General features: G+C 40.9%; 1 protein-coding gene and 1 long non-coding RNA gene across 2 annotated transcripts; one reads left to right on the forward strand and one right to left on the reverse strand.

Moving 5' to 3' along the window:
- Window positions 1-1,944: 1,944 nt before the first annotated feature.
- Window positions 1,945-22,108, reverse strand: WDR4 (WD repeat domain 4). Its single transcript, XM_057405005.1, has 11 exons — window positions 21,991-22,108; window positions 21,238-21,300; window positions 20,238-20,384; window positions 17,886-18,042; window positions 17,164-17,276; window positions 15,065-15,125; window positions 13,685-13,783; window positions 8,264-8,328; window positions 6,570-6,753; window positions 5,605-5,674; window positions 1,945-3,057 (listed from the first exon to the last, which is right to left on the reverse strand). Exons 1-11 carry the CDS (start codon window positions 22,041-22,043, stop codon window positions 2,879-2,881), a joined length of 1,191 nt encoding a protein of 396 aa, XP_057260988.1. The 5' UTR covers window positions 22,044-22,108; the 3' UTR covers window positions 1,945-2,878.
- Window positions 18,889-20,610, forward strand: LOC130596930 (uncharacterized). Its single transcript, XR_008971642.1, has 2 exons — window positions 18,889-18,973; window positions 20,392-20,610. It is a non-coding gene; the product is annotated as an uncharacterized LOC130596930 (long non-coding RNA).
- Window positions 22,109-22,169: the final 61 nt, after the last annotated feature.

Below are 22,169 nucleotides of genomic sequence, written 5' to 3' on the forward strand. Positions count from 1 at the left end.
AGCCCTCAAATTCTCAGAGGACATGGCTAAAATAACGATTTGATGACACAAGAGTCCTGCCTTTAGCTCATACTGCCATCTCAAAAACAGGGTCACCTCGTGACATGCAGAAATGATCCATCACAAACTTGGGCTGCAGATTCCAACTTGTTCACAAATGCTGCAAGCTTCACTCTGTGTAAAGAAACAATTTTCACCAACAGCTAGCAAAGAAACCCACTAGTCAGAGTGTTTTCCTCTGTCCTGTCTAGTTCACAAGGAGTGCAAGCACCGTCCTGTTTCTGGCAAGGTAGTACTACTAAACTTGTACACAACCAAACTCCTCACCTGGACAACCACAAAGCTACACCCTGGGGCTGGGGTTTCCTTAATTGCTTCCCCAACTGCTTTCCCTAGAGCCACCTCTTAAATTAGATGAATACAAAAACCACAAAATTTTAACAACCACCATCATACAGCAGGTACCTCAATCTCCCACCTCACCACTCCCACCCATATCATCAAGTATGTCAGATGGCAATTTCTCACCCTTTCTTGAGGGCCAAGAAAAATATGCATTACCAATGTACTGTACCAGAGTCAAAAGGTTTTCATCTTACACATGCAACTGTCCTTCACAAGGCTGAAATTACAGGGTTTCTTAATCCTAGATTCTCATCAGCATGGGATGTAGGTTAACTACCAGGAAATCTGTTGAGCTCCATTACTGACATTCAACATCTTCTGTTGGAGGAGAGGCTACAAACTGTCAGCAGACCAAGCTCCTGGCCTCACATCTGCATTTCAGCTCCAAGTTTAAGACTTTTACCACACTCCTAGCCTAAATATAGAAAAGCATTTGCTCCATTTATTGACATCCCATATGTATGCATATCCAATGATGTTCTGCAGAAATAATTGCTTCTAATTCAGCATAGCTAAGGACATTCACCACCTTCTTAGAGTAAGGGGGACACCATATGTATGAGAACATGATCATTAACAGTACAAATCAGGACTATCCAAGCTAACTTCTGGGAAACAGCAAGGACTCCATATAGCACAAGAGCCTTCAGGCACTCAGATGGACCTCACACTAGGCTAGATCTTTGTCACGAGAGCCGGTAAGCCACTCCACCAGGCCAGCCTGGTGGTTCAGGCAGTCTCTTGAAAGACAGAAAGTCAGCTCAAAAGCATCTGCTCCAATTATGTAAAGTTAGGTCTGTTTATCTCAGCACTCTCTAATAAAAGGTTATTGCACCTGAGGGGGTAGAACTGCTCACCCACACATACCCCCTTCTTCTTTGTCCAAGACCTAGTGTAATCCAAGAGCACTCAATTGATTCAGTGATATCTGAACAAGATGCTTCAGATCCCTGATAGGTGGATATTGAACAGAGGGGGGTGAATTGCTACACGAGATCACAGTCTTTGTGGCTATGACACTGCATTCTTACATTACACAACTATACACATAGTAGAAACTACTTCACATTTTATTCTTGTCAAGGCAGCTCCTGCCAGAATTAGGACTTTAAGGACCAGAACTGACAATACCACTCCTGACACTTCACAATTTTCATCCAAAGAGAGCTTTGCTGAGGCAGGTTCTTTACTTAGAATGAATTACCAAAATCATACCCTGGAGCTGAAGGCTTTGTACTAATGCACTCAACACTCTAATCTTAAGGGGGCGCTTCCAAACAGAAGGAATATGAGAATTCATGCAACATCCTACAGCATGAGAAAGACTCGTGGCCTCTGAGACACACAATAAGGACAAGACTGCAATTTTGAGAGGACATAAACAGCAAGTTCCGCTACACTGCTGAACACTGATATTCTCAAAACGAGTTACACCTCAACAATGGCTTCTAGAGTACCTAAAATTTGAGTACAGAATGTTTAAGTGTCCAGATACTCAACAGAGGACAGCTGTAAAGAGACCTAGAGAACTACTCATGGTTCATAGGTTAATTCTGAGTACTTTTAATGGATTGTACAGATTCCTAGACCTGGTTTTATGAAGTATGTTCTATTCCATATAAACATGATGCTACCTGGAAGATGAATGCATATCTTCTGCTCTGTGATGAAGCAACAAGTGATCCAATAAGGCTCCTACTAATAAAAAGATGTATTTCTTGGGTAATTGCAACATGAAAAAAAGCAGAATGCAGTCCAAGTTTTGCTCACAGGTCTCTCAATTTTCACAGACACACTAGGATCATATTGCAATAGAAGGATGTTCCAGTAACACAAAATTGACACATTTTACTTTCTGGGATATAAAAATCTATTTTCACACTTCCTCCTATAGAAATATGCCGTAAGTGAAAAGCGATTAAATAGAAGCTAGACAGAATCCCTATCATATAAAAGGAAGGTAAAGGGTAAAAACAGAGATGATGATGTCTCAGCTAAAACCTTTCTTATACAGCAAGAATTTTCCCTACATTCCCTTTCCCATAGCCAAGTACACCAAGTTAGTTACATTAACTAACAGGCCTTTTAAATAGCTTAAAAGAAAAAGCAAACAAAAAATAAAAAATCACATCAACTTTAATCGCCATAATTCCACCCTGAAGAAGAAAGCCTAAACACAGTAGGCAAAAAGAAAATCCCGTTTCAAGGAAAATACTATCTCAAGGATTTATATATCATGCATTAGAGATTCCTAGAACTGAAGCGCTAACACCTGCATGCTGCTAGAAGCTTAGGCATATCTTAAATGCATTATCTGCTGCAAGCAGGATATTGGCCTATCACACTAACTGAAAACCCAAATCCGAGTAAAAGGTTAAAGCAGTCTTCTTCCATAATTCATCTTACATTTAAAAACAGTCCGCAATCGGATCAGTTCCTTTCAGCATGGCAAAAGTTGTAAGCCAACAGAGTATCACAGTGATGATTCTTCAGTCTTCATCTTTTTTGTTTGTCCATTTGCACCATGCTGCAAATCCTGCCTTTTCTTTTTCTTCTGCTGTAACTTTTCCTCTTTCTTTTGTAGGTAAGTGTCCACATCCTCAAATGAAGCCTTGTAGAGATTGCTGTAGTAGCTCTCTGCACCAATAAAACCTACAATCGGGCAAAGCAAGAACACAAGACAAGTGTTGATTCCCTTAATGGTCTCATCAGCCACTTCCTGTACTGCAATTCTGGATAGCGGCATTTCAACTCATTTACTGTGATCCTATCCAGTTCCTTAAATACCAGCATTTACACTGTGTAAGCCTGGTTTGTGTTGGTAAGCTTCTGTTTAGCATCCACACAGTTAAGCATAACCTTCACTTTTTGGCTAAAAAATCCATGCACAGGCAAGCACCTGACATTGAGGCAATGAGTGCACACAGCTCTCTTTACACGTAGGAGATCTGCAGACTTCAAGACTTCTGTTTTTAAAACAACTGCTGTTGCATCTTATTGTTAAGACATCCCACTGAGTTGTTCCCCAAGATCTATGCACTGCAAAGGTGTATGCTACCTAACTGTGCTTCTCTCCTAGACTTCTCTCCATGAATATTAACTTAAAAGAAACCCAAGCGTAGAATTCAAATAGTGATGTCCTACAGCACATATGCATTTTCTAAGCATTCACTCCCAGTTTTGTTACGCCTTCCATGAATTCAGCATAATATCCATCATACCATCTCCAACACTGTAAGTTTAGACAAGTTTAACAGGGAGCTAACTGCTATTTAAATAGCCCAATCAGATTGTTTCTGCAGAGAACAGAGAACTGGACTAGCTGGCTATGTCCAAATTTCCAAATGGTATCTGACAAAGTCAGCGACCTCTAGGTCTCTCTGTATTCCTATGTTTTCCCACTTCCCAAAGTTCTTGATCTTAAAGGATAAACGGAAAGAAATCCAGTATTTGCCAGGGTTCAGTCCTGAAGCTGGTGTGCTACTCCACAGTAATGTATGCGCAGCATCCCCCGTTTCTGGGTAGACAAACAAAGTAACTTTCGCTTGCTGGAGCACAGCAAAGGGCAGCTTTTACTTTTGAGGGTCTTATGTAACCAATTTCGTTGTTGGCTTTTGGCCCTGGAATAAATTGTGCACTGTCAGTTTGAACATCCATGCCACTCTCTCTTTGACTAGTCTGCACTAAATCTTGCTCTGTCTTTTTCTGACATCAGTTATTAGAGAATGTCAAACTGTTCAACAAATACTTCAAGACCAACCTATGTATCGTAAGTCCTACAGAATCAGCAATCAGGTGAACCAAGTTTATAAAAGAACTACATGCAGGCATTAAGACTGGGTTAAACAATAGAATGATCCCGTTTTTCAAAACGAGTAGCTACCTTTTCAAGCACTAATTATGCAGTGGAATAAGTGCTCATCAAATGAGCCTCCCCTTACTAATTAACAATAACAGACACTGTCATCTGAGCAGTAGTCCCCCTTTCCCAGCTGCAGATGTAGCCAGTTACCAGGTTTCACAGCAATCTGCTACACGGTTTCATTGCATTCAGAATCTTTTCCCCCCTGCCTGCCCTTTTTACTTCTTTGTTGTAAGTATGAGGTCTCATTTTCACTCAAGACCTTATACTTCTAATTATCTGCCTGGCTGTAACTACCACGACTCAGACATCTACATGTAAACAGTCTCCCTTCCAAAGCAATACCTGATTTCCTCTTAGATTTCAAAGACTATACCAACTTAACGACAGCTTACTGACAGCTACCCCCTAAACCATCCAGTACTGAATATTAAGGAGAATTTACATTAGACTGCAAATTCCTGCAACTCTTCTATCTTTACATATGACCAGAAAGAAAAGACCACAGGACCAATGGAGACTAACACCTTTTTTAAGGAAGGTTCCTAGTCTCCTAGCAAAGTACAGGAAAGAAATTTCAATTAATCAACTCTCAAAATATAATGAAACATCCACTAACACATGCTGCAACCTTTCTCTACCCTGTAGCCACCACTGCCATAATTTCAGGTTCTAAATAAAGTTAGGTGCTGTTTTGTTTTTTTTTTTTAGTACAAAAACCCCTAGAACCATAGGCTGCTTCTGAACTAGTATTTTTCTGCCAGAGACTGAGGGTGGGGCAGAAATCAAGAACAAAATGAATGAACCCTGATACCAAGCAATTTCATCTGTGATACCATCCAGGGTAACACCCTCCAGCTACAGCAAGTTCCACATAATCTACCTTGCCAAGTTGGACCCAAATGGCCCATCTTTACAGGAAAGCTGCTCCTCCCATGGCTATTCCATTCTTACTATCTCCCCTGTACTCCTGATAAAGTGTCTTGCCAGGTAAGGACAAGATGACAAACAACAATATTTGATATTACAGCAGTTAGACAGACTCCAGCTGCTCTGTCATAGGGTGTTTACATACATCCCTGTGATAAGTTCTCTTTGCAAAACAGTTATAATGCTACAATTCAGATCTAAATACCTACATGGTCTTTGATAACAGTAATCTGAACACACTTCATGATCTGCACTAACCTCCATACCAGACAGAGCTTGAAACTGAGAAAACTGAAAGACTGACTTCAACAGCTACCTGAACTGACCTGAACTCTCATCTTGCTCCTAAATTTTATGCTTTAGCTGTAAAAATTGCATTTCCTGGGCCTTTCAGCCAAATTTCTCACCTTCAAACACTGCCCAGTTGTCTTTAAGATATTTTGTCATCTTCTGTAATCCCTTGTCATCAGTTACAGCCTAGGAAAAGAAGGGACACTGTTTATTATTCCCAAAATATCATGCAATCTCATGTTTCATAACACACTGAAAATGCAGCTCTCAGAGGAGTACAGTGAAAAGGAAAGTGAGCGTAAATCCTCCAAGATCTCTTTTGGGCTCCTTTTTTCCAGGACTGCAATAGAAAGTCACAGTCTGAGAACATGTGTTCTGCTGAGGAAGCTTTCCAGCTTGAAGGAGAAGAAAATGGATTCCCACTTACTACTACCCTGTGAGGAAAAAGAATACCACAAGGAACACATAATGGTCAAAAAAACATACTTAGAAGGTTCATTTGAAACCACTTCACAACTATGCCATAATTAGCTAGGGACTTACAAAGCTAAAAAACGAGCTTCCAGTTGTTGAATAGGCTATTACAGAGAACTTGACAGCACATCCCTCAATTCTGACTCTCTGTTCTCAGCGAAAAAAGAATCCCCTTAATGGTCCCAGAATGCCTTGTCCCCAAAGGAAGGCATAGAGAATGCTGTGTGAAAAGCATTCCTAAGCAAACCACAATGGGATTTTGTGTTTTTGTGGGGTTTTCTTTAAATACTCAGGTGTAGCACACAGAAAGCACAAGTAATGGCTGAAAGCGCAGAATACAGTGGCTGACAATGGCTCTAACTTGATCCTGCTACACCAGATGTCAGCTTTACCAGAGAAGAGACTAGTATTTGTAACAAGCCCTCAGCAGCTTTGCATTATATGCAGAAGAGAAGTAGAATGAGATGCGTATCTATGGCTTTTACTCCATCTCAAGACATAGAGAAGTGTGCCACTTAGCTGTCACAGAACATAGTTTATTCCATTTTTGTTATGGCCTCAAGACAACACAAAACATTCAGGATGTTAGCATAAAAAAGGTATCCACCTTCCACTGTCCATCACATGGTCTGTACAATTGTAGAGGAGCTTCACTGTCTTCCTGCAACATCCATAGCTCTCCTGTTTCCTCAAACGCAATGTCCCAACCTTTATGCTTCAAAGAGATTTGCTGCTTGTAAACTAGCTGCTTGGCAACGGCATCAAGCTGAAAGACGTAGACTGTGGGAATACTTTTGAAAGGAAAAACTTAATTACCATTATTACCGAATCCACCTACAGCCATTACTCGTTCAGCAAACTACAAACACCCACTCTAATTCCAAACAGAGCTGAAGCAAGGCCATTAGGAATTGCAAAAAATACCCAAGCATTTCAAGTGCAGTTTGCTTACATATTTTAAGCAGAAGCTGTAAATACCTAACACGTCAAATGTATTTTCAAGTGTTATATGAATGAAAAAGCAGTCAACTCTGTCTTTTCTTGAAAAAAAAAAAAAAGTAGTAAAGAGAATTTCATATGGTTTACTAAAGATTTATATAAGGAGTGCTGCATCATGGGCACAGCAGCCTACAGAGGAGGCCTACTTGAAGGAATATGTAGCTGAGCACTAGCCATAACAAAGGAAAAGTAAAGGAACTGCGTGCCTGGGAAGGAAGGAGAGAATGAGAAGGACAGGAAACCTTGACATGGCTGAAGAACAGCCATGCACTTATCTCTACCTCTCCCCTCAGCACTCATTCCTCTAGCAGGCACAGCCCCTATGTACAGTTTCTTGTCTCCCTCAGACAGGTCCCCAGCGTGCCAAGGCAGAACAGCTCAGCCCTCTCCTATGTGTTTTACCAGATCCATATGACAGCACTGTTTAGAAATGCTGGGCCATGAAGCTGGAAATAAAAGCCTGACACAGAGCATGGCGGGGCCCCTGGGCTAAGTGACATTGGCACAGGCCTCAGCTGACATGGCTTCCCCTTCCAAGGCCAGTTTGTATGCCCATGCAGAAGGGAAGCAACTTAAGCTCCTTGCTCTAGCAAAGAGCAAATCCACTGAGGGGTCAGCTTGCCAATTTCATTGTACAGGCAGCTCTGGCAATTGCTCCCTTTCTTTTTGGCAAGCTTTGTCAGGAAGAACAGCTTCCTTGCCAGGCTTAAGATGCTGTGGAGAGGGAAAAAGGGCTTGTCCATCCCTGCAAGACATTTCCCCGCCAGCTTAAACCCTTCAGCTGCTGAGCACTCTCTCCTTACATAATACATACATTTGAACCCACAAGTCAGTGTAGCCCACCCCCCCCCCCCCCAGTTTTAAACTGAAGCAATGTTGAGGTTTTAAACAGAATGGCCAATCCCATTTACAGGAGCAGAATATAGTAGCAGAATTTTGGCCACTCCATCACCACAGCACCCTGAACAAAACAGGACACAAAACACATGGGTTAAGCACAGCAATTAAGGGAGACATCCTGAGCACAAACCAGGGCTCACATGCATCCTAGCCTTGCATTTCCTCCTGTGAAGGAATGGCATCACAAAGTCTGCAAAATTCAACTAAGCTGGGTAACCCTTGCACTCACCTCTGAACTCAGACCAAGTACAATGAGGACTCAAGAGACATGCCTGAGATGCCTGAAGATCCACAGTACCAAGTACTGCAGGCCGGGGGGAGTTAGAGCAGCCAACAGGGAAAGCTGCTCTTGCCTTTGCAAAAAGCTGCAACAATTTGACCCACTATTTCATTTAATCTTACCAGTCAAATAGAATGGCAACAAAACCACCTTGAGAGCAGTAGGTTATTCTTGACACAGTGTATTTCTAGTAGGAAAAGAAAAAGAAATATCCTTGTAAGTTAAGACCATTTATGGACAGAAAATTCACATTCCATTTCATGTCTTGGCTTTTAAAATTTAGCAGATGTATTAATTTACAGCAAGTAAAGCAACATAATTACCTTTAAACTACAGTCAAGTATATTTTTGTACCAGTATTTGCTGCTTTATTAAGTTTTCCATACTTCTCCCTTCACAGCCATCCAAACAGAAGTCAAATGTAAAGGTTTTAGTGAAGTACCCTTAGTGGATAAGCTAACAATTGAACGAAAAGTATGCCACCCTCAAACATCCTCTCTTGTAATGCTAATGGCAAACCATCAACATTGAGCCTGCTCAGCCAGGATATCACACTAGCAACTTAGAGATTATAAACATAAGCCATTAGCTGCTTTAAAAAAAAGGAGATAGTGATGCATAGCTAATATCCTTGCTGCACTGTCTGCTTTTTCAACATGTGTCTGGGTGAAGCCATACCACTTAACAGAAAACATGTTCTGAAGAACAAGACAAGACTGCCAGAGGCCATCCTCCTCATAAAAAAAAAATAAATAAAAAACCCCACAGAAAAATCCCCCCCACAAGAACAATAAAAAAATACTGGCAACACACTCCCAATTTAGAAGATACCTTATTTTATCTGTCTGGGAGAGAATTAGAGAAAAATCTTTGCTGCATAAACCATACTACTTGAAATATTCTGCAACTGATTTGAGGCTCCTAGAGTGGGAAGAACTTGGGAGGAGCAGGGAAAGTGCAAGAAGATGCCCTAGGGTGCTTTTACAAAAGTGTCTGTTATATAATGTGAAAGACAAAACTGCAAAGGCAAAAGGCTGATTCTCAAGTATATTTTAGAAGCAGCGATACCCAGCGCTTCTGATTAGTATAATCCTCCCACTAGAGATGTAGCTAGTTATTCCCTATAGGGCAGGGAATACATCATCTTGATGCTCTGCTGGCAGAATTCAGATGCATCCTCAAGTCCCTCTTGAGCCCTCACCTCTTTCCCTAATGCAACACTGGTCACTATACAGAACAGAACTTCTGTTTCATCAGCTTAAGTTGAGTTTGGGAGTAAACATGGGATTTTACCCTTTGAGCTGCCAGCTGACATAGAGGCATTGTCAGGCTGTTTGTTTTGGAATGTTGCAATCAATGTAGGAAAGCAAAACAAGCTGTACAGCTCCCAAAATTCAAGTCAGCAAGTTTAATACCAGAAGCTATTTTGTCAACAGTACTACTAAAAGATAAACCAACTGCAGAAAAGTTAGTTAATTGATGGCATAAATATAGCTGTGTAACTATAAATATGCACTGTGGAACTCTAATTTTCATCTATATTTATATCATACCATGAGAAAAAAAAATAAAACCCATTGTGACATACTATCTTAAGCAAGAACAGCAGCATGCACACACTTTTCACTCATGTACTTGACTGCCTGTTTGTACAGAAGAGGAGCCCTTTATGAAAAACCTTATTAAAAGGCTGATGTTTCAGAGCTCTTGGGAAACACACGGGTCTAGTCTCTTGCTACTCTGCAGAAACAGTAAGTTGTTAATCCATATTTAGCATAAGGACCCAGGACCCCTGTTTCACACGGACGTAAAAAAAATGCTTACAGTTCCAAATGCCAGGTAGGATAAGTGGGCTGAATCAGAAAGGCTTTCTGTAGATAATACATCTAACTAATAATACATCTAAATGTGGCTACTGCACTACGGAGCCATTTACACCACAGCTTTATGTGTAGAAGTGACAGCTCTTACTGTAACCACCAGTGGGTTCTTTAGGCATTTAAGGGAACAAGCCAAGATAAATATATATAAACCTAAAAACTGAGGCAATTATTTCTCATAACAAAGCTCTGCCTCTCTGTCTGTGTCATGGCAAACACACAGGGTAAATGCAGTGATGGGAAGAGCCCACCTACACAGCTGAGTGCTTTGTCAGAGAGACAAAGGGTTCTGTGAACTTGAGGTACATAGCAGCTCTCCTCCAACCTCACCAGGGGAGGGAGGAGGAAGCTTTTTTGATTTGAACCAAGTGCTATTCACAGCTGGACAGAGACAAGAAAGGGCATCTTCTTTGCAAGCTCTTTCCTTTCCATGTGTGGGTAAGTCAACTATAAGCACAGTGAATGCAAGCCCCAGAGCAGTATCTTGTTCAAGGACAAGCCTATGAAATCAGTTAACTTCAAGAAAAGCTGTAAGAGCTGTCTGTGATAAACAGATAAACAGTTCACTTGATACTCTCTGAACTTATTCAGCATTTATGTGACACTTATCAGCCTGCCAACACATTAAAATTAACTTCTGATATCAACTGTGAGAAGGGGTGACCCCATGAAAAATTAATGTACTGGACTACTGGGGTAGAGTTGTGCAATTCATGTTCTGGACTTTAAACAAACCTCTGCTGAGAGACTGCATGAGGTGAAAGCTCCGAAGTGGGAAAAATATAGCACTATGAATTTAGAGAATTACTCCCATTCTAGTGGGAAAATGAACCAAGGATCTGCAATCCATCAACTGAAACCACCGCTACACTGTAAAAAATACTCCCGTGTTCCCCAAACAGACATGTATTCATCATCTGCCAAGCAAAATAACCCACATTTATGTGTTCACATGACACACCATTACTGGTGATTCCATTATCATTGTGCTTCAAGTTGTGTTTCAAGCTTCACTGCATTCACAGCAGTTATCAGTGGTAAAAATGAAATGCAAAGCAAAAGAAAAGAAAAAAACACTTAAACCCCCACCTCACCTCTGGTTGCCAGTCATTCGCAGACAGCATGCTAATTACAACCTAAAAAGCACTGACTCAAGAGACTGTTCACTTAAATTCAGGCTAAAAATGTCACTCTAGGTTGTGAAGATGATCTTTGATACACCTGGATGTGTAGCATAACTGAATACTACCACCAGACATCATCTCTGGATCATCTTCTGGAACTATGATGCCAGCAAAACACAAGTCTTTCCCCTTTGGTCCTGTTGATCATAGGGAAAGTACATATTCACAGCTGTGTAGCCATACAACACAAATGTGGCAATGCACCACATTAAGGTTTATATCTGTCATTTATCTATCTGTAATTGCTGGGACATGATGCCTGATCACTGTTCCAAGGATGTACAAATTCTAGAGGCCAACTGAGTCTCCTGCACTGCTCAAGCATCATGCAAATTTAGTGTCAGAGACAGATTTTGGAATGCTTGTAAGAGTAGGCAATTAGCAGAATTTTGTAGATTAAAGCAACAGGCAAGCCTGAGGCTTCCAAGACCACTGTTAGGAGAGGCATATGACAGTGGATAGAAGAACTACAAAACACTGCAGGAATACAGTTTATTAACTGCTGTGTTATATTTATTAACCCACAGTTGCGGCTTTTCCCCTTCTGTCATTGCTTACTCACACCAAGGTAAAGATGCTAAACAGCGACTCCTCAAACAGTCAAAAAGCACTCCAAATTTCTATGAAAGACTCCATCATAAAGAGTATCCTATGGAACACACCTTATCAAGTGTGTTAAGAGACAAGGCAAGTATTACTAAACTACATTCAGAAGTCTTCAAGAACATTCTTAGAGAGGTGGAGATTATTTTTAAATCAATTCCTGCTCTCAGCAACAAGGTTTGTATTTTTCCCTCTAACCTCTGTTAGTTTATCCAACACTACATTTGAGGTTTATGATATAGTTTAATATTATTTTTTACAAACTTGTAAACAATGGAGTTAGGATTCAGCGTGAGATCAAACACTTAATTTACATGCAAGCTATCCTACTAAATGCTAAGCTAGTCTAAGCAGCAAGTAGCATTTTTAAAATTAATATTAGGATTCCCCATTTCACAGCTAGATCCTTACTAGTCCTTGATGATCCAATAAAGCTAGAAGTCAAAGTATTTTAACATAAAACCATTTTTCCCTCCAACAGAAATGCCTTGCAACATTACTTCAGACATGGATTTAGTGGTTATCAAACCACCTTGTTTCAATAAAGCAGTCTCATTAGCTACTTTTGAACACAAAGATAAAACACTTTGGCTTTGAAACTCCCCAAGCTGCTTATTTCCAGAAGTAATTTTGTAGATTTGCTTCAATCTTCATACTCCCCTCCCCATTCAAATCCTCCTGCACCCAGAATGTAAGAGGATACCAGCTATATGGGCTTGTCTCCTAATTTGGTACACCCCATTTTTTGCTTATGAAAAACATAAGCAGTAGCTGCTTCAAAGATTTAAAGCACCAGACTCAAGCTGATATGCTTTAAAGCACATCTGAGATAGAGACCTCTCATAAAAGAGGTGCGCTTTAAAATATACTTTCAAGTTCAGAAGCAGGTTAAATTGTCCATATAGATACTAACTTGAGTTCCTGCTAACAAGAACTCTAGGCCTCAACTAAGATTCCCATTTGAATGCTGTGACATAAGTAGCAGCTGCCTTTCTGGGCTTATATACAGACAAAAGTTGCACATTATTACTCCCACACGAAGAACAACTTGCTGATGTCTTCTGCACAGAAAAAAAAATGCTGGAATTGTCAGGTCTGTCCCTAGGGGCTTGGTCCTAGGGACAAGAATGAATGCTGTTTCACTGCTAATAGGGTTGTATGCCAGTTCATGTGACAAGAAAGAACAAAACCAAAGACTGAGTACTACCAGAACCACTGCTCACATTAGATTAGCATCCCAAATCACAGTAGCACCACAAAGGCTATATGATACCACTCATGTACAGGCTGCAAGCTAAGAAGAACTAAGAAGAGAAGATGTTCAGTTTTCACATAAGAGCTCATACTAACTTTTGACACTGCCCAGCTTCAGAACAACCCAAAGGAACAAGCCCAGTGCTTTGTCCCCACAGGGCAGTACCACTGCAGGTGACTGGTTACAAATGTTACAAAACTTCTTTTTGACCAGATAAATTGCAACTTTAACACTTGAAATTCTAAGTTGGGGGTTTGCTGGTTTTTTGTTTGGTTTTTTTTTTAATTGTGTGACTCTTTAGATCTTTCCAATGTTACAAGGTATTTTCTAGCTAAGAGACTAAAGTACCAGTGGTTTTGGAAAAATTTCCAAGTGAAGCTTTGTCCATTGTGCAGAGTATTTGGGAAGAATTACAAACAACTGCTTTTGGTCACCTCTTGGCACTTCTTAGAAATGCACGTAAGTCACAGGAACGGATTTCAGGGACCTTCTTCCTCTCCTGAAATCCCAGGTTACTGGGTTGCTAGGTCTCACATAGCTTCCAAACCCACCGCCAGAAAAGAGGAACTCCTAACAAACACATTTAGGAGTCACACGAATCAGGAGGATAGCAGGGCATACCTGGTCAGTTTTGGCTGCCTCAGTCCCACAGATGCTACTTAGATGACAGCAATACACTTCTTCACCACTTTTGTACTCCCAGAGTCTCAGAGTTGAATCCTGGACAGATGGAAGGCGACACAAGCATATTACTAACATCACCTCAGGCAAAGAGAGGCTGCTTGTGGCCTTCAGCTACTTCCTATTTCCCTGAGCAGCTTCCCACATTAAGACCTCAAATTCCAGATAAAGCATTTTAATTAACATAATTATCCCACTCTATTCTAAATTATTCAATCATGCTAACTTTAATACTCCTTTTGAAGTGGAAATTGCATAGCTGGAGGAGTGCATTTCAAGTTTGTCTCAAATAGCAAAGCAATACATGTGCTCAGCATTTTAATGGCAGTTCTTCCAGGTTGCACTTCTCTGCCCTTACTCTTGTTATCACCCAAATTCTCATTTGATTTAGTAATCTGCTGGAAAGAAGCTAAACACCTCTCTGGAAAAACAGTCCTCAAAGAGCATTTGCTAAGAATAAATACAGCCATACACAGCACTAATGCAGAGTTCTTTAAAGAATTATCACAGAATCAGAAGAACAAGAGACAAGAGCCATAGGGTAGCAAGAGCAGCAGCTGAAGCAAAACGCTAAGAATTATTGCAGTCTTCACATCTTCACAGAAACATTGTTTCCTATGCAGTTTTGGTAGTCTGAGAAAACAAAGCACATTGTTTCCCTTCTTTTAGACCAACTCCATCTACTCCCTCTGTACAGGTGTGGCATGACAGCAGAATGCCATCTATTTAAGAAAAGAGAGAGGGAGGAAGGGCAGGAAATACTTCTTCAGTCCTCATCCAAGCATTATGTAGCACTGCACTGCAATCTCTACACAACATGGATGCACTATGAGGACATACCAGCAAGAACATAATTCAAAGGAAGTCCCACAAAGGAAAACAAGTGGGAGGGTTTAAAGGGAACAACTTTATCATCTTAAAAGCTCTAAAAAAAATCCTAAGGCCATTCATTCTCAAGACACTCATCATGGCAGTAATACCTATTCACTTCAAAGTTCTTTAATAGCCCAATGATTAAAGTTTGCGTTTCAAAGCAAGAATTAATGATGAAGAAACACTGAGGACTTTGTGATTTCTCCATTCCAAAGATCTTATGAACCTAGCCTTGCTATAAGCACAGTAAATGGCTCTTATATTATCTACCAATAGAATGGTTAACACTGAACAGAAAGCTGAGAAAGGGGGAGGAGAGAGTTCATGCTGTAAATCACGAAGATTATTCCAAGTATCCCAAAGAACTATGGGAAACACAAGCAAACAATGGTTTTAAAGTCTAAACTTTCAAAAAAAATACTTTTTTGAAGAAATTGCCATACATACCCCAGAAGCTGACAACAGCAGATCAGGATAGTTGGGTATTACAAATATTTTGCTTACAAACCTAAAGGGAAAGCAGTCAAAAGCTAAAATCTCTTGCATGACACTCTGGTCTTTAAACACACACAGTAAATGAAAACATCAATTTCAAAGAGAACCTTATAATAAACAGATTCTCCACATCAAGCTAATGAGGAGGAAGAAAAAATGTGTCTACAGTACTTAATACAATGTATATATACTACACATTCTACTGACTTTCTACTTAATAGAAAAAAGTATTTCCCCACCTGCCCTCAAGGAATTATGACTTCCTCCTGCCTGAGAACACTGCCACTGGAGACAGATTTACTCAGGTAGCATGTTCCCCTTTCTCTTTTCTATGCAAATACTTGTAAAAACGGAGTCTCTATCTTCTTTGTAGCCACCCTTTAAGTACTGGAACATGGTGGTAAGGTCTTCCCTGAGCCGTCTTATCACAAGGCTGAACAAACCCAGTTCTCTCAGCCTTTCCTCATATGCAGGCTTCCCAGCCCTTTAATCATCTTTGTAACCCTTCTCTGGACCTTCTCCAACCTGTCCAAAGCGGGGTCCAAGTGGGGACCAAAACTGGACACAGTATTCCAGATGCAGCCTGACAAATGCTGAGTGGGATAATGACATCTTTATCTCTGCTGGTGATGTAATCCAGCATCATGTTGGCTTTTAAAACACAACGGATGCTTTTAAAACACAACAATGATGACCCATATAAAACTGACCTGATCAAAGACTATTTAGGTCTTTAACATTAGTCTCTTGCTTTTATACCATGCCAGTTCTGCAGGTTAGACTACAAAATCTTATTAAAATCAGACTGACACTCCAAATTAATCTGTATCCTAAATGCTTTATTAAAACACTTTGGTGGGCAAGTTTAGATATGTTGCTACCCATATCTCAAGTTTCCCAGTCACACTGGCTTTCTTTCACTCCTGTTTCCAATACAGTGAGTGGACTGTACCATGTTGCATCATCTTGTGGAAAAGTGTGCCTAGAACAGTGTTTTTATCCCCAAGTAACTCAGCAGCCCCACAAGGAGAATTAGGTATATTCTCCACTCTGTGCAGGGTCATGCCTAATGGAAGGATCTTCACTTGAAAATGGAGAAGAAAGAAAAGATCATCCTTCCCACTTTATCCAGAGTGAACCATGCATTTTATTAGACTTGACAACACAGCAGCACATCATATTTCTACAGGGATATCCCTATGATCTACCTTCCACAAATCCTTCTACTTGCCTTTGAGTTCTTGCCCATAGCAATAGAACCAATCTCACGAAAAACACCACATTAAAAAGCACGATTCCTTGAATCTACTTCATGGGACCATTCTGCAGCCCCCAGCTCCCAGCAGTCTCATATCCAGGCAGAAAGAGTGCTCTATCTTTCCTATCGATACAGATGTGGTTTTATTGTATCACCACAGAACCTCCAAGTCTGACCTCAGCATTGAGATGCTATTAGTGTATGTCCAAACCACAAATACTTCCTAAGATTTCTCTTCCTAAGACTGAAGGTAGCCTTCATCCTGAACTAACAATCTCCAGGCTCTGGAGTCTTTTATGGCCAGCAGGTCAAGGGAGGTAATCTGCACAGCTGCTCTGCTGAGTAGAGATTACTGGATACATTAATCCCCAGTACAGTAGATTACTGGATACAGTAATCCCCCCCCTGGATTACTGTATCCAGCTCTAGAGTCCTTAATACAAGACATGGACCTGTTTGAGCAGATTCAGACTAGATACAAGGAAGACATTTTTTATAATGAAGGTGGTGAAACACTGGAAGGTTGCCCAGAAAGGTGGCACATGCCCCATTCCTGGAAACATTCAAGGCCAGGCTGGATGTGGTTCTGAGCAACCTGATCTAGCTGAAGATGTCCCTGCTCATTGCAGGAGGGTTGGTTGATGACCGTTAAAGGTCCCTTCCAACCCAAACCATTCCATGATTCTAACTCAGATCTAGCTGTTGTTTAATATGATCTGAGGAGACAATAACTTCATCCATTGATGCACAGTGAAGAGCTGCATGCAGTAACCTATGCACACAACAAACTTACTCTTTGTGCCCCAGACAGAATGATACAATATAATAAGGAGCCTTTGCCAAGCTGATTCTGATCTTCTCATCTCTGTCTGCAGTTAAGATGTATCGGTCATCAGGACTCAGCGCCTGTTGGTGAAGGGAAGGAGAGATTTGGTGCCCAGTAGTTCAATGCTTGTTTTAATATAATTCTTCCTAACCAGGAGAAAAAAAAAGATAAGCAGTAAACTGTTTCTTCTGACTCTGAATGGCAGGTGCAAACATTAAGCCATGCTTTTGTACCGACAATAGAAGTACAAATATTATGATAGTGACTTTCTTATTTACTAAGACAAGTGACACTGACTACCATGTCCAGGGAAAGACACTAACCTGCAACAGTACAGGTGGAAGTCCCACTGCATCTTAAAAAGAAACAAACTTACCACATTGGAGAGCTCAACCAACACGACAGACAGCATGAATTCCCATATATCCCTATATTCCTATCACCAAGTCTTCTGTGACTGCACCATGAAGACTTTTTGAACACTCACACTCCAAGAATACAAAACCCTTTGGTAAGCCTGTTTCTTTACCAAACTCTGCAAACACAAACTTGGAATGAAGAAATCCAAACCATATACTTCACTTATATAAAAAGGAGCTCCCAAATCTGGGACAAGAGCAACAATGAAAGATCCAAACACAAGCAAGAATGAAGAATTGTACGCTAAGTACACAGACACATATACTTACAACATCCAGTAGCAGAGACAAGTGACCCAGCTCAAGTTTTCCATCTGCTTGGGGTTCTGTTATTGAGTAAGAATAGACATCACCAGACTTGTCCGCAACCAGAATCTTATCCTCTGCAGCTGTAATAACCAGGGAAGTGCATCTCCTGGTCACACACCTGAAAGAAAAACAGCAGAGTTTGAACAGCTCTGGATGGCACCTACAGCAAGTCTGGATTCAGACCCAGTTAAACAGACCATGAGATAAAAAGCTCTCAAATGCAACTTTCTTGAAATGGCAGCAATGAGAATAATGTTAAGGGAAGGTATGGGCCAAAACAGCCCTTTTGAGACCTATTATATGACTAAACTATGTACTAGCAAACAGCAGAGGGGTGGGAGAAAAAAGAGAGAGACCATTAAAACTGCATGCCTGCACTTTGCTTAGGTACTTTCTCAACTGAGCATTTTGTCTAGGCAGCCTGCCAGTACTCTACAGAAAGCTGGTAGACTTTCTTGCACTCTCCACAATAAAAATAAAAGTTAAACACATAGAAAATAGAAGACAATGTAGCAGTTCTCCTAGTAAGGCCTCTGCAGCAAGACATCTAGAAACTGTGCTGAAACTATTTCTCTAGTTGACAATTTTTACCATAAAAGGCAGCTCTCCTTTATGAGCCTCACAGGCTCTTCCTCCTTGCATCCAGTCAGTGAGCCACAGTCTCAGGATACCTTGTCCAGGCAAAGCCCTGAACTTGAACACTGACTTTCCCTCATCACCTGCCGGTATCTTACAGTTCCAGTTGCCAGTGCAGCAGGTAACAGTTTTCTTACAACTTTTCAGATAAATGTAAGAACCATGTATGTCAGAAAACAAGTTTTAAAAAAGGTTTAATCACTTAGTCTGAAGAATGCTTCTGCAACTTAACAGCTACTGTTAGTACTGTTATTTTTTGCTTTCCGTAACACCTCTTTTCCAAACCCCTCTATGTCTTATGTGCTAACACAGGACTGCAAACACCAGGAATCACAGAGAATGAACATTTCTATTCACCTACTGTGAACTTTGGTGACCACCTGGAGGCAACAGAATAATACACTGTACTTCAGGTAGGAAGACAGAATTGTAATAGTTTTTAGTGACTGTTTATAAAGGACCAAAGAGAAAACTTATAGGACAAGAATACCTACTGACACATTCCAGGCTCAGGCAGCACAGTTTTAAAATAGATTACCTTGCCAGCAAGAAAAAGTCTTGCACCAAGTTCCTTGTACTGCCTTTAATATTAAGCACAAAGATTCCAAAGTTCCTCGTCTGAAACAAGCTGACTACAAAAGCACCACATGAAAACCTTTATACAGCTTGCCACAAAACACCAATGCAAGGTGCATAGCCCAACTTTGGAGTTCTTTTTTTCATGCAGAGACTTTTTTTTGCCTGTATTCCCAGTTTCCTAACAGGAGGTAATGACATTCAAAAAAAAAAAAATGCAGCTGTCGCCCTGATTGATCTTTCACCAGAAAACTGAAATATCAAACAATTATCCAATGATGTATTACGAGCAAGACATACAAGGCAGAGCAGCAGTGAAAAACAGAAAGCAGAATGAACAGAAGTTTGCCCTCTCTGGTTTTGTCAGTGATTATTTACTCACTACAACATTGGTTAACCCACCAAAGGTCCATCATATACCTCACACACAGCCAAGCTGACAGAGGCTCCACTTTCTTTTGCAACCAGGGCCTCACATTTGTTAGAGATCACCAGAAACAGAGACATCACATGCTGAGGCACTTTCTCACGAAGTCCTTCATTGTCCTCTTACTTTACAGACAATTGTCACAAGCAGCAGCAGAAAACTTGAAACTGGAGGACCTCTAGTGGACAGCTACAGACTGTCTTCAAAGAAGACTGAAGGACAACTGCCAGCATCTCTAAAGATGTGCTTTTAAGAGATTTCTCAAACTCCCCAAAACATCTCTTCCTCCAAATCAACAGAAATGGTCAGTGCACTCATTAAACTCGTCAGCATCACTCTTACAGGCCCACCCCGATGTTCACGAGGCTTATGTAAAGTTTCATGTCTTAAAATGCAAACACTGTCTTCTGGAACAAGAGACAAGACTACCCTTTCTTTGGCCAACAACATAAACATACGCAATTCCATTTTGGTGTGGGGCATAGCATGCATCACTTTCTGACAGATATCTTTGAATTCCCAAGAACATTAGATTTGTTTGAGCAAGTACAAGTTAAAAAAAAGGAAGCTTACTGACAACAAAAGGCAACATCGCAAGTACTACTATTTTATAACTCTAAATTAAGCAGCCATAACTCTGTAACAAAGTGACATGCAACATCCTGCTTCCTTACCTGATGCTAACACACTCCCAAGAAGGCTTCGTACAGAACAGAATCAGACGTTTGTTGTCATCTGTTAAGGCAAAATAATCTCCTGATGGAGAGAAGGCAAAAGCTAGGATGTCATCACTTCCTTTATCTGTCTGTTTTCCATCCTGCCTAATAGAGAGAAGAGGAACCACAGTTCACAACCTGAGAGTTACTGAAATCCTTAAGAGAAGGTTGCTGTCACACCACCAAGAAGAAGCATAAAGAACAAAGTACAGCTATAAAAGTTTTATTTGTGGTTAAAATGTTGGACCAACTTGAACAGTAATGCAAAGAAAAAAACCAAGAGAAAGGAAACTGATAAAAAGACTAAGTCTGTATTGTTACCTGCTAAAAACCAAGTAAACAAACAACACTCCCTAAAAATACAAACAATGAAACAAAACCAACACTAGGGTTTGTGCTAGCAGATCTTTACATAAATTTCAGAGAAAATAGTGAAATTGGATACAGGTAAAACAATGTCCAGTGGTTGAACTTAAACCAAGAAAAACACTTTTTCCAGGGTTTGAAATCTCCTGACTTACAGAACAGATTTGAAGGATGAGTTACGTAACAGGTTTGTGTTTTTTTTTGTTTTTTTTTTTTTAACTTAGATGGTCTAATAAAAAATGCAGCATTTTTCCATAGCTATCTTGATTGAGAAGAGCCATACAGAATCATTGATTAAACTACTAGTGTTTCTCTAAACAAGAAAAAGGTGTAGCCACTCCTCTGGGATGGAAAAGGAACAAAAAAATAATATATATATTCACCAGGGTTAGTAAAAACATCATCAGCTGATAGAGGAGTCATTCCATTAATTTCTTTTCTCATCTTATAATTTCATCACATTATTTTTACCATTATTTTTATCATCGTTTTTATCATCTCTCTTATGTTATTATTTCATCATGATCACATAATCTCAGGAGAGGGTGCACCCTCTAAGAAAACAGCAGATTACCTAAGCAGATTTTCTCACCCTTCATTTCCTAAGGTGGGCTTCTTTGCATTGACACAATCAAACACGAAGAGACCATCATCACTGCAAACAAAAAAGCAAGACTAAAAACACTGGAACTACAACAACCATGAGCTTAACTATGAATAGCGCCAACTCTTTTGTAACACACTATTATTATTTTCCTATTTTGCAACATGCAGAAGTACCACCTCTGCCGAATGGGCTCCCAAAGAGCTACAGAAACAGAAGTTTAAAAGCTTGGATCGCACACATATACCAAAAAGAAATTCTGAACTGTTGGCAAAGTAACCATGTATTCTGCATATTGGAGAGTTTAGACTGGATTATTAGGAAAAATTGTTCACAGAGAGTATGCTCAGGCATTGGAACAGGCTTTCCAGGAAAGTGGTGGCATCACCGTCCCTGGAAGTGTTTAACAACTACAGACGAAGCCCTTAGGGACACGGTTTAGTGGTGGTCTTGGCAGCCCTGGGGTAATGGTTGGACTTTATGACCTTAAAAGGTGCCTTCCAACCTAGTTACTTTCGTCAAACTCGACGCATTTGCCACTAGCATCTGCCCATCTGCGGGTGCACAATCGTGCCAGAAAACCGTCAAGACTATAAAGCTCAGAACTGGCGCTTCAGTAACAGCAAAGTCTGCCGAGGAGCGCCCCAAGGCCTGCGCCTGGCCGTGCAGGACTCTTCCGAGCGGTGCAGCGGGCCGGCCTCTACTGCTGAGATCTGCATCCCCCCAAGCATCGGCACTGACCCGGGCTCCCTGTACGGCGCCGCCACGAGCTTCCCGCCACCGCTGGCGGCCATCAGCGCCCCACGGAGCGCCAGCGCCGGGCCGGGACTACGCCGCCGACCCCCGCCGCCACCGCAGCCGCCATCAGCCTCCATCCGTCAACACCGCCACGTGCGGGGCGCAGAATACCGCCGTCACTG

This window comes from Pezoporus wallicus, unplaced genomic scaffold (genome assembly GCF_028554395.1).
Source record: "Pezoporus wallicus isolate ANWC-B61680 ecotype Strahan unplaced genomic scaffold, APGP_CSIRO_Pwel_v1 contig_1739, whole genome shotgun sequence".
In the NCBI taxonomy this organism is placed as follows: Eukaryota; Metazoa; Chordata; class Aves; order Psittaciformes; family Psittacidae; genus Pezoporus; species Pezoporus wallicus.

Bases quoted from the DNA above. Each gene is read 5' to 3' on its own strand.
- WDR4 (XM_057405005.1), bottom strand. From the start codon at position 22,043: ATGGCCGCCAGCGGTGGCGGGAAGCTCGTGGCGGCGCCGTACAGGGAG. The intron at 21,301-21,990 runs GTCAGTGCCGAT...TTTTGTTTGCAG, and splicing joins GCGCCGTACAGGGAGCCCGG to TGATGATGGTCTCTTCGTGT. The intron at 13,784-15,064 runs GTATGTATGGCA...CCATCTGTCCAG, and splicing joins TGCTGTTGTCAGCTTCTGGG to GATTCAACTCTGAGACTCTG.